The sequence below is a fragment of the Solanum pennellii genome, chromosome 8 (genome assembly GCF_001406875.1).
Source record: "Solanum pennellii chromosome 8, SPENNV200".
In the NCBI taxonomy this organism is placed as follows: Eukaryota; Viridiplantae; Streptophyta; class Magnoliopsida; order Solanales; family Solanaceae; genus Solanum; species Solanum pennellii.
In genome coordinates this window covers 4,995,581-5,009,048 of record NC_028644.1, presented here as the reverse complement: position 1 = coordinate 5,009,048, position 13,468 = coordinate 4,995,581, and the positions used below count along the sequence as shown (strand labels likewise).

The window sequence follows — 13,468 nt, the reverse complement described above, 5'->3', positions numbered from 1 at the left end:
CCCCCCCCCCCCCCCCCCGTGGGGCTGGACATCTGGGCCCAACACCAGAAACAATGAATTGGGATGTTAGAATAGATTCTTTTTTGTCTCTAGTCTTTACTTGACGATTTTAGCTGTGAGTATGTGACGTCGGCTGTAGCAAGAATGCGATCCTTCCATGAATTAATTTCCTGTGTTAACGCGGTACAATTAAATAGGTGAATATGTGATGACTACTCTTACTTTTTGGTTAAGAAAGCAAAAGTTATGGGAAATTTAGATTATCTATAGTAAGAGTTTTCCCCAATAATTCTTTTAGTTAAAAACGTGTAGAGACTTTTCCTTTACAGAAAATGGATTTTATCATGTGACCATCCAGAAAAGATCAATATTGATTGGGACAATGGGAGTGGGATTGTATTAATGATTATGACAATGGTAGCAGGATTGTATTGACTTTTCCCCCTTGAATCAAGTCGAAAGGTTTTTCTATCTCTATCTGTTGTGATGATGCAATTCTTTTTCATTGCACTCCGATTTCCAGGTTTGTTGTAGTAATTTTTGCTTGAGAATCAGTCATAATACTATAAAACATATTTATCTGTGTCTAACATATGACAGTTCCTTTTTCATTATACTCTTGAGAAGTTATATTCTTTAGGATTCTTGGGAAGTCTGATTTTTGTATGACTTTTTGCTGTGTTTTGGTTGTGAACAACTCATCTTCTTTTAACCATTCTTTATATCACTGTGACTGGCATTTTGCTCTTACTGTTCTGTCTTTTACTATTGGTGTTTCTCTGTTTTTGGCTAGGTCATTGCTGACTTATTACCCAACTTTTCTGATGCAGACATTTATTGCTGACTATTTCTTCAGAACAAACATAGCCGAAGATTTTTCATATGCAGACATAGAGGTAATCATAAAGCGGGAATGGCTTTCTTAGATTCCCTTTTCTTTTTCGCTATCCTACTTGTGCAGTGTATCATATAAAATGTACACAGTTCTGCCGCCCAATTATGGAAAAATTGCTGGAATTTACAAGCCATCATCACCCTACTAGATATGGAGAAGGAGAAAGCAGGTGGTTGAGTGAGAATGACTAGAGTTCTAGACTTTTGCTAATAAATGTTAAGCCTGATAATAGTTTGGTTTTACTATTTTTCTTTTTTGAAAACCTAGAAATCCCCGGGGATAAAGATAACATTTGCTATGTCTACGGATGGCAGTGGGGCTGGGCGGGATGGGTTCAGCTTAGCCTGCAAAATTCTAATCCGCCCCAGCACCCGCATACCAATTTTTTTTCATTTTCAACCCACTTCGCTCCGCCCCGCTAGACCCACCTGCATGAACCTGCCCCACAATTTTTTTTTTTTTAATATTTTCCTTTTCTAGTTAAGTTTGATACTAAAAATAAAATTCTTAAAAATAAATTCATTTTTCATTAAGTTGTATTAATTTAATAGATAATGACTTAAAATTTTATTTTTAGAGGTCAATTGGGAAGCATCTAAGAAATCGTATTAGTTTTGATTGAACCATTTTCATTTACTATCTTGAATATTTTAGCAACTTTAAAGTAACTATCTTAACAGATAATGCTTTATAACTCTTATAAAATGTGGAAAGTTAACATTAAGATTGAACCCACATAAAACCGCAGAGACCAACCCACTAGCCGCCAGGCATTGGTTTTTAAAAAAGCCACTTCCACCTTCCTTGCATCCCTCCCGCCCCGCCCTGTCCCGCCCCATTGCCATCCCTAGCTATGCCCATGTTGTGAGCAGACAACCAATTTCTATAGAATAGTTTCCCTCTTAATTGTTTTGTCGTTTTGTTTGAACCATACAGGTAGAAACTCTTGTCCCCTTGGCAATCGGTCAATTGGGACGGGTTAAAATTTTTAGCATGGTATTTTTTTTGGGAAGGAGGGATTTAAAGCTCATGACATAATTTTTCTGATTTTAACTTATTCTTTATATAATGCAGGTGGAAGTGAAAATTGATAATTCACTTGATAATAATGATATTGCTGACTTCACTATTGAAGCTTCACTCTATGACAGTGGAAATTGGCTTAGCCACTCTGACCATGTTGATTTGCTTTCTACTAACATTGCTCATCTGGAATTAGTTCTGTCTTCTGATCCTTGTGTGGGATTTAAAGGCTACATGCTTGTGGGGAAGGTGCAAGCACCTAAACTATGGTCTGCAGAGCAAGTAAGTGATTTTCTTAGCTTAACAATAGCAACATACCTAGTGTAGTCCCACAAAGTGGGGACTGGGGAGGGTAGAGTGTGCATGTATCTTACCCCAACCTCAAAGGTAGAGAGGGAAATCAATTTGGTCACAAAAGTTTTGGAAATCTAAACCATGATAGTGTTTTATAATGCTTCCTTGTTCTATTATCTCATAAAGGGCATTTTATTTGCTTCTATTTTTTTGGTCTAACCTCAGTTATTGTATATCGCATTAGATGCCACACTCAAAACTCAGTTGATTTAGGATTTGGTTTAGAACTGATACTATGTTCCACTACATTTTAGTAGTACTAGTACAATGTTAATCATTCATTATAACCTGGTAGTCTGTTTTTTATCCTGCACTCCCTTGCATGAAAGCTTAGAGTGCAAGGAATCTTTCTGCTTTATTAGGTTTGGAAATCTTGTATGCTTCGTCATAAAAGTTGACTTCTACATTTTGAATGACCCTGCCATGTATTGAATTCCAAAGCTTTAGCTAAGATTTGCAGGACTTTATTTCTAGTTACAACTAGGAAAAGATGGAAGACTTTTGATTCCATGTAGAAACTTCACTCTGACTCAGGGCCTCTTAGCAAAATGGGTTTTATGTACACCATGATACTACATCGGCCATCTCCACGATTTTATCGAACTCACATTTGAAGGACTAACATTGTACTTGGAAGTCAGTTTTGTAGTGTTGCTTAGGTGGGGTGGGATCTGCCCTGTAATTGCAGAAGTTGACCGATGGTGTTCTCTGACCTCAAATAGAGGTTATTTACTTTAATGCTCTCACTGCAACTTTTAAGTAATTCCTTATCCTTTTCTTTCTTCTGTTAACAGCCAAATCTCTACACTCTTGTTATCACCCTTAAAGATGCATCAGGGAACTTGGTTGATTGTGAATCATGCCAAGTTGGTATGAGAAAAATATCAAAAGCCCCTAAACAGCTGCTAGTAAATGGGCGTCCAGTAGTAATTAGAGGGGTGAACAGGCATGAGCACCATCCACGTCTTGGAAAGACAAACTTGGAGTCCTGCATGGTTAAGGTTTGTTAAATTCTTTTTATTTTAGTTTTAAAATGTGATGAATTTCTCTTCATTGCAAAATTGCAGGCGCGCATGTAGATTTTCATTGTGAAATCTTCTTATTTTCTGTTGAAGGCAAATCATATACCGTGTTACTTCTTGTAGGATTTGGTTTTGATGAAACAAAACAATATTAATGCTGTCAGGAACAGCCACTATCCTCAGCATCAGCGCTGGTACGAGTTGTGTGATCTGTTTGGCATGTACATGGTAGATGAGGCCAATATCGAGACACATGGTTTTTTTGACTATCCAAATTATAAGCATCCTACACAGGAATCTTGTTGGGCTGCATCCATGTTGGATCGTGTGGTCGGCATGGTTGAAAGGGACAAAAATCATGCATGTATTATAGTATGGTCCATAGGGAATGAGGCAAGCTATGGACCGAATCATGCAGCACTATCTGGTATATACTTTTTCATTATTTTTACTTTCCATTTTCTGGTGTGTCAACTTTTGTTCTTCAAAAAGTTGAGTGCTAAGCTTTCCAAGGGATGTAAGGACACTCCCTTGTAGGTAAATACTTGTGGCCACAATTTCAAACTAGATGCTACTCGCTCTTCAGTTTTCCTCGTTTGAGCTATAGGTCTCTTACTGGTAGAGAAACAGTAGTTTAGCCACAGCCAGCCCTGAAGGGACTGCCTTCACTGTACTTTAGCCACAAAGCCAGCCCTGAAGGAACCACCTTTAGTATACTTCCCCAACATTGCTAAGGCTTATTTTATATGTTGCTTGAATCCATAAGTGCTAGGTATATTTTATTGTAGTTTATAGATCAGAACACTATCCGAATGACTAAAGTGTTTGTAAATAACTTGTAGATAGCCAAGTTAGAGGGAGATTCTCAATTGAAGAAAGTAAAATAAAGGATCAGAGGCTAAATGCTTAATATACTTTATTATCCTGCATGTGATAATGGTGATCCTCTTGGTGGTTAAAAAACATAGGATATGTCATACTTCTTTCGTGATGTTCAGCTCAGAAAAGGCTAGATTGTAGGTCCACCCATACAGCCTTTGCAACTACTGACAACTATATTCCTGTTTAGTTCATCATGTTCAGTAACCAAGTTAGAGAGTCTTTTCAGGTTGGATACGAGAAAAAGATGCATCAAGACTGGTGCACTATGAAGGTGGTGGATCAAGAACGTCTTCAACAGATATTGTATGTCCCATGTACGCACGTGTGTCCCAAATAGTTGAAATAGCAAAAGATCTAACGGAACAGAGGCCTGTGATATTGTGCGAGTATGATCTTCCATTATCCACTTCTTTTTCTTGGTCAATTTAACTGCTCATATTTTTTAATGCGATGACTTCACGTTGCAATTTTTGGTGTAAAACTACTCAGATATTCACATGCCATGGGAAACAGCAACGGGAATCTCCATAAATATTGGGAAGCAATAGATAGTATCTTTGGTCTGCAAGGAGGCTTTATATGGGATTGGGCTGATCAGGTTTGTTCATGATTTAGGATTGGTCCTGTAATTATGTACATCTTTTGATAAATAGGAGTTAATGTAGTTGCTAAAATAAATTGCTTTATAGTTTTTTCCCTGCAATATATTTCACAGTTAGTTGGTTTCCAAAAACGTTATCATGACTATATTTTTTTGGCTTCAAGCTGTTGTTGGAGTTAAAGCAAATATATGTTTATTGACCTAAGACATTTTAGAGATGCAAACCCCATGTAGTATAGATTGATGAATTTAAATTCAAATACTAGGACTAATGCCTGTCCTATTTGGGTGAAATAGAACTTGGTGGATGTCTCTAGTCTGCATGCATATTACAAAAATCAGAGTTGGTTCATTTAATACTTAAATCCTGTCTAGAAGGCACAAGCTTTCTGATTTCGGATCTAGCATTTGTGGCTGCAAGTGCAATCTTTGATGTGAAATGCATGTTGTTTCTATTGTTAACAATGTCACATGCAGAACCAAGCTAAACCATTTGACCGCATAATTGTTGCATGATATTCTGAAGCCTACGAAGTTACAAAATGCTTCAACTCCCACACGGAATGTAGTAGGTGTAGAGTTGTTATGTCGTTCTGTTCTTTTAGTTCCTTTTTTCAATTGAACACTATCATTTGGCTCTTTTTATAGGGATTATTGAAGGAAGTATGTGGGAAAATGCGCTGGGCATATGGAGGTGATTTTGGGGACACTCCTAATGATTTGAACTTCTGCCTAAATGGTGTCATATTTCCTGACCGAAGTCCTCATCCTGCATTGCATGGTGAGTAGACAGCTATCTTGTTCAATAATTTTTTTTCCCCTTTGTCGTATAAATAGCTTTGCAAGACTATTAGACAATAAGTCACGTCAATGAACCTTTTTTTCAGAAAGTGTAGGGTGTGGAAGCATGGAACATTAAGCAATGCTGAATAAGCAACTTTTTTATTTTAATTGTTTGGGTACTTTTGGGGGTAAAGTTTTTAATTTTCACTCATATCTCATCTTTCATTTGATTGAAATAGCTTTCAGCGACCAGAGTTAAGCAAATAGCCAAATATGTCCCAAACATGCTGGCAGTCTTGCAAGTTTCTCCTGTTGTGTCTGGGAGTTTATGGGGGAGGGGGCATGTACATGCTTGAGCATGGTATGTATGTTGGACCATGTAACCTGAAGTATTGGGAGATGACATAGTGTAGTTAAAGCTTACCAAGACCTTAGATAGGAGGGTGTGGAGGTCATGGATTAGGATAGTAGGGTAATAGGTAGCAGATTGTCTTGCTCTTTGTTCATACTAGTAGTCGTAGTTTTGCTTCTGTAGTTTCTTGTTCTTCGATTATGTCCTTGTACCTCCACTCTGTTATTTCTTGTACTTCCGCTACTTCTTTTCTGGACTGTTTTGGACTGTTTTTCCTTGAGCCTAGGGTCTAGCCAAAACAACCTCTGTACCTCTAATTAGAACATGTCTAACTGTTTAACGCTTCTTCTGTCAGAGGTTAAGTTTCTTTACCAGCCAATCAAGGTCTCATTTAACGAAGGAATTATTAAGGTACTCTTGTATACCACTTAAATTTTCTGTTCACTTACATCAGTATCTCTTAAATGACAATTAGGCTTTTCTGTTCAGATAACAAACATGCATTTCTTTGATACTACCCAAGCTTTGGAGTTTAACTGGGTACTTCATGGCGATGGGTGTGAACTTGGGTCTGGGATCCTCCCTCTACTTGTCATAGAACCCCAGAGAAGCCATGAAACAAAATGGGAATCTGGCCCATGGTTTTCTGCATGGACTTCATCTAGTGCAGCAGAAATTTATTTAACAATTACAGCAAAGCTTTTGAACTCTACTCGGTGGGCTAATTCTGGTCACCTCATTTCGTCCACACAAGTTCTGTTGCCTAGCAGACGGAATGTTGTCCCTCATGTATATCACTCATACTTTACATTTCTTATCAGTCTGGTACTCCTTTTTTCAAACATCACTGACTATTGTAAGAACTGTTATTGTTTTAGATCATTAAAAGCACCGATGCCACTTTACTTTGTGAAGTTGTTGATGACATAATAAAGGTTGGCCAGAAGGACTGGTGGGAGCTGAAATTTAACAAACAAACTGGTGGTATAGAGGGATGGAAGGTAAATACTTTATGTTTTAATAAATTGAGCGTTGGTACAGTATTGTATGAAGCTATATATTTGGTTATTGTTAAGAAAATAGACCCTGAGCCTAAATACCAAAGGAAGCTCATGAGGTGAGGGTTGCACATGATCATATATGGAAATAACACATACCCTCATCAATTGTGGGACAACTTAACTGTTATGATGTCGCATATGATAAAGATGGGTTAGTTCTTAATTTTATTTTCTGTTCCACTCAATGATTGCAGGTTAATGGAGTTTCAATAATGAATAAAGGCATCTATCCATGCTTTTGGAGAGCACCAACAGATAATGACAAAGGGGGAGGGGCACTGAGTTACTTGTCTAGGTGGAAGGCTGCTAATCTTGACAAGGTGATCTTTGTGAATGAAAGCTGCTCTGTGGAAAGTACCAACAGTCACGAAGTGAAAATATCAGCTACTTATCATGGCATGGCAAAACCAGAGGAGAAAACTCCCTCAAATGCGGAAACTTCTAATATTCTCTTTAAGGTTGTCATGACACTTTTGATATATGGTTCAGGAGATGTTGTGCTAGAGTGCAATGTAAATCCATGTCCTGATCTTCCTCCTTTGCCACGGGTTGGTGTTGAATTTCAATTGGATTCAACTGTAGACCAGGTTAAATGGTATGGAAGGGGGCCATTTGAATGTTATCCCGACCGGAAATCTGCTGCTCATTTAAGCATTTATGAGTTATCCGTAGGTGAAATGCATGTGCCATATGTTGTTCCCGGGGAGTGCTCAGGCAGAGCAGATGTTAGATGGGTGACATTTGAAAATAAAGATGGACTGGGACTTTATGCTTCCACGCATGGAGGATCTCCACCCATGCAAATGAATGCAAGCTACTACAGCACCTCCGAACTCGATAGAACTACACACAATGAGGATCTTAGAAAAAGTGAAAACATCGAGGTATTTCATTCCCTGACTTATGCACGCGTTGTTGCGTTTCAACTTTCACATACTTGCACATTTTCACTGGCTAGCTTCGTGTCTCCACTAAGATGATTTAGTTCGAGGCTTTTAGTTTGGTAGTCGAGGAACACAGCCAACTTCTTCGACCACTTAATGAGCATCTTACTCTTTAGTCTCCAACACAAGAACTACCATATCCATCAATTTGTTGTGAGGAAACTGTGGCTGAGAAAATCTTCTTTTCATCGTTTTTTTTTTTTTTTTGGGGGGGGGGGGATGTGGAATGCATTCGTAGCTTCAGTTATTTCTACTTTATCACCGATTTCCTCTCGAAAAAGAAAAATATTGTGTTTCTAATCTTGCATAGCTAGGATTTTGTTTATTTTTTTTTACAGGAAATAAAAAGAAAATCTTGCTTCATATTACTTATTCTGTTCATGTGGTATGTCTCTTTTGGTGAGGGATACCATTCCGAATAAAGTTGTGCATTAATAGCATGACATAAATCTTAATGGGAAAAAGGAATAGCAAATGTATATGTTTTTGTAAGGTGCCTGTGATTAGCTACTTGTCTCCATGCTGCTACTTCTCCTTTAACGATCTATCTGTTTTTTCAAAGGCTCCATTTGGTATAAAGAACAATGTTTCGTTTTCTGTTTTTGGTAGTCTTAAATGTGTTAGGTGAAGAAAATATTTAACATCAGCACCTTTTTACATCCTATAAGGGTGTTAAACACCTGTTTTGCAACTCTCATTACCCACTCCATGCTACTTTCTCTCAGCAACTTATCAATGTCATCTTCGTTCTTTGTTACACCAACGAGTATCCAATCAAATGTTGAAAAATGATCCAAAGAGATCATCTTGAGCCACAGCAAATGTAACCTTGAAATTATGCAGTAATAGCATTGTGACATTGCTTTTCTGCATTGTAGGTGCATCTTGACCACAAACACATGGGTTTGGGCGGAGACGATAGCTGGTCCCCTTGTGTTCATGACGAATACCTTGTTCCTCCAGTACCATACTCTTTCGCCATCAGGTTTTTCCCAAAAACTGCAGCAACCACTGGGTATGATATCTACAAATCCCAGTTTTCTGAAGAGTGATTATTGATAACTTCTGTAATGTCTATTTGTTTCACTTTTTAGTACATGGAACTTTGGTTAAAATAAATCAAGTGAAAAGCACTTTTAGGGTGCAGATCCTTTAACTTGAAGAACATTATTATTATTATTATTATTTCATATAAATTAAATTCTTGTTTGCTCCAGTAAAAATCTTCAGCCTCTGCTTGTCAGTTGTCACTCATGATTTATCAATATAAAAAATATGCTTCATTTGTAATCATTGATGTTTTGATTACACAAGGTGATATGTTTTCACTCACAATCACAATTAGTAGTTGTGACTATTAAGAGAAAGTAGTATCAATTGGAGTTGCTTAGGTGTTACTACTATATTTAAAAAGAGAAATTTTAAATTGCTAAAATGATTATTACTATTTAGGGCATTTTTAACAATTTAACTTATTTTTAGTTGGGATATTATAGTAATTTAAAGTTCAAGTTATATACTCTTTTATCTCTTATTAGTAACTAGTAATGCTAGTTGAATATAAAAGTTGTCTTTATTCACGATATAAGGGCATATTTGGTGCGGAGGAAAATATTTTCTTGTAACATGTTTTTAGAAAATAAGTGAGTTTTCTACTTATTTTTTTGTGTTTGTTAGGTAATATATTTAGGGGGAAATTGCAAAATAGCAAATATTTAAACGATTGTGAAAATTTTATAATTGACATATATAAGATTAATGATTATAAGTTATGACATTATATTTTATCTTTCAAGTTATAGCAATATACAATTGCATGTTATAACACTTTTACAAAATTAAAAAAAAGATCTAAAAACAGTAATAATTAATTAGTTTAAATAAATAAATAAATTAAAAACAAAATTTTGAGTAACAAATAATTTGAAAATATTAATGATAATTCATAGAAGGCATAAAAATAGGAGAGTCCCAACAATAGGAGAGTTCTAACAAAAATAGAATATTTGTTTTCCTTGTTTAGCTCAAGACAATTATTTTAAACAAATTTCTTTTCAAAAAAAAAAATTGACAATTTTTCTCTTCTCAATACTCTCTCTGTCTTAATCATTCAAACAGATTTCTTAGTTCAAATTTGTTTTAATACAATATTAATCATTTTCTTACCGGTATTAATAAAATATGGTGGTAGATAAGGTCTAGTTTTTTTTAACAGAATTTTTGTGTAATTGATTGCAAAAAATTGGGTTCATTTAATGTATATTTTTGTTAGTTTTCTATATGAACCATTTTTCATTTTTGGGAAAAGGGTCAAATATGCCCCTAAACTATTCGAAAAGGTCTAGATATACCCTCCGTTTAAAGTTTGGTTCACTCATGCCCTCGCCGTCCAATTTTTGGTCCAAATATTCCCTTATGGGCGTTAGTTGCCATGTTGGACATATCCAACTCATTTTTCATTTCTTTAAATGCTACATGGAATTGACATGTCACTTTGACCTAATCACATAACATTTATATGAAATGGAAAGATATTCGGATTCCCGACCCATAAATCATCTCCTTTTAAATTCACTATCCAACCCATTTTTAACAAAAAAAAAACCATTTTTAACAATTTTGTTTAATTCTTATTATTGCGGTAAATCCCGAAAATGAGTAATTGATTAATAAAAAATAGAAAAAATATTAAAAAATGTATAAAATTAACGCCAAAAATTCACAAATAAATATACTAACCTTAAATCTAACATTTCAAATCTTTTTAGATTTTTTATTTTTCGATAAATCTCGAAAATGAGTAATATGATTAATAAAAAATATGATTAATAAAAAATATGAAAGTTCACAAATAAATATAGTAAGATTCAATCTACAAAATTTTTAAAATTTTTATATTTTTCGGCAAATCCCGAAAATGAGTAATTTTTTAATAAAAAGGGAAAAATATGAATAAAATAAAAATATACGTCAAAATTCACAAATAAATATATTTAACTTAAATTCAATAATTTCAACAATTTGTTAATAAACTCATTTTTGGGATTTTTCGAAAAAATTAAAAATTTAAAAAACATTGAAATTGTTGAATTTAAGGTTACTGTATTTATTTTTTAATTTTTGGCGTTAATTTTATATTTTTTTTATACTTTTTATTAATCAATTATTCATTTCGGGATTTATCGAAAAAAAACAAAAAAATTTTAAAAAAAGTGTTTAAATTGAATTTAAGGTTACTATAATTATTTATGAACTTTTGGCATTAATTTTATATTTTTTTCATATTTTTCTATTTTTTTAATTAATTAATTACTCATTTTCGAAATTTATCGAAAAAAATAAAAATTAAACAAAATTGTTGAAAATTGGTCGGATAATTTATTTAAAAGTGGTTGATTTATGGGTCGGATTAGGTGTTTATGAATCCGAATATCTTTCCATTTTCATATAAATGTTATGTGGTAAGGCCAAAATGACATGGCAATTCCATGTGGCATTTAAAGAAATAAAAAATGAGTTGGATATGTCCAACATGACAACTAACGTCCATAAGGGCATATTTGGACCAAAAGTTGGATGGCGAGGGCATGAGTGAACCAAACTTTAAACGGAGGATATATCTAGACCTTTTTGAATAGTTTAGGGGCATATTTGACTCTTTTCCCTTCATTTTTTGATATGTTACTGGTTTTAAATATTACATAAAATTTGTTTGAAATTAGTATACTAGATATATCAGACATGTATAGAAATTGATAATATTTTTGGTGTGATTGAACTTTAATTTTTTGATATTATATTGGAATGAATTTGGACATAATAATGGAATAGATTTGGTAGTGTTTATTTAATGTATAAGAAATACTAGTTAGAAATGGTATAATTTTTGTACTCTCTTGGCATGAATCAGTGAAGATTTTTGTGATGAAATATGTATAGAAAGTGCATAAAATGATATGAAATTTGTGCATAAAATAGTATACTAGTCATATCAAACATGTCTGCAAAATGACAATGTTTTTGGTATAATTCTTGTATGATTGTTTTTGGCATTATACTGTAATGGATTTGGGCATGATAATAAAATGAATTTGGTATATTGCTTATTTAATAAATGATAAATACTAGGTAGAAATGATATTCTTTTGATATCACTAGTACATCTTATTTGTGTATAAAAAAGTGATTCACAGTGATTTTGTATATGATAATTTTTGTATGAACCATGGTTTGCAAAAGAATGACCATATAATGTTTTGTTATATTTTGTATGAATCGTGGATTCAAATATCTATATAATTAGTATAATCGATATACAATTGGTATGAGATTGGTATGAACTATTTTTTTACAATGATTAATTCAAAATAAAATTCATACAAAAACAATCAATATATAAATGATATAAAATCGACATTAACAATTTTTTACAATTATTAGTATAAAATCAAAATTCATGATAAAATCATACGATAGGTCCATTTATTTTTGAAATCAAAATTCATACCAAAATTATAGAGTAGGTCCATTTATTTTTAAAATCATAATTCAAACTAAATTCATAAAATTTAGCAGACATATAATTTTGGAAAATAGAAAACATATAATTTAAATCATTATTCATACAAGAATTCATACATGGTATGTAACAAAAAATAGTAATCTAAAAAAAGAAGGAAAATGAAGATAAAAGAGGAATAGAAGGAAAAACGTAGGAAATAAATAAATGTAAATAAAGATATATGTATATAGTGAACAACATGTTTAAATTTAATATTAGAAAATAATAATAAAATAAAAAAAACAAGATTAAGCCATAACGTTGTTGGGGGGTTGGGGGTGGAAATCTTTTAAATATTTCTATCAATTTAAATAAATAGCTTGTAAAAGATATTATTGTATGTAAATCAAGGATAAGGAAGAATAATAAAAAGATCCACATTTTAAAAATATGATACGATATTTAATTGAATTTTTTTTTTAAAAGTAATTTTTTATCAGCTTATAATAGAAACTTATAAGCAAAAGAATTCTAAATTAAACTCTTGCTATTTCATAAATATATCATTTTTGAATATTATAAAATAAGATATATTTAATTTAAATATTAAATTAAAACATAAAAAATAATAAGAATAAATCATAATAATAATAATAATAATAATAATAATACATAAGGAAAGAAAATCAAAAGTATTTAAATTTGAAAATACATTAGACTTTTAATTCTAAGTGGATTCTAGGGGTGTACAAGTCAAACCGTAAAGTTAAATCAAATCGACGAACCAAATCAAATCGGAAAAAAAACAACTTGTGATTTGATTTGATTGATTTGGTGGTTGAAAAAAAAACCCGACCACTTGGTTTGATTCGGTATTAGAAGAAAAAAACTCAAACCGACATATATATATATATATATATATATACACACACAAAATTTTACAAGCCCAATTTTGAAATAAAATATATAAAATTGAAAACTATAGACTAACCAAAAGTATATCAACAAAGTAAATTATATAAATAATATTTTTTTATCTATAAATGAAAT

General features: G+C 33.0%; 1 protein-coding gene across 1 annotated transcript in view; it reads left to right on the top strand.

The window, feature by feature from the left end:
• The window catches only part of LOC107028581 (beta-galactosidase), a 26,391-nt gene extending 17,257 nt beyond the window's left edge, over positions 1-9,134 (top strand). The window contains exons 7-18 of the mRNA XM_015229702.2: positions 831-896; positions 1,970-2,200; positions 3,067-3,273; positions 3,418-3,721; positions 4,403-4,562; positions 4,666-4,774; positions 5,426-5,558; positions 6,268-6,323; positions 6,402-6,701; positions 6,791-6,913; positions 7,168-7,857; positions 8,796-9,134. Coding sequence (XP_015085188.1) covers positions 831-896; positions 1,970-2,200; positions 3,067-3,273; positions 3,418-3,721; positions 4,403-4,562; positions 4,666-4,774; positions 5,426-5,558; positions 6,268-6,323; positions 6,402-6,701; positions 6,791-6,913; positions 7,168-7,857; positions 8,796-8,969 — 2,553 coding nt within the window. The 3' untranslated portion in view covers positions 8,970-9,134. The remainder of the gene's footprint in view (positions 1-830; positions 897-1,969; positions 2,201-3,066; positions 3,274-3,417; positions 3,722-4,402; positions 4,563-4,665; positions 4,775-5,425; positions 5,559-6,267; positions 6,324-6,401; positions 6,702-6,790; positions 6,914-7,167; positions 7,858-8,795) is intronic.
• The last annotated feature ends 4,334 nt before the right edge of the window (positions 9,135-13,468 follow it).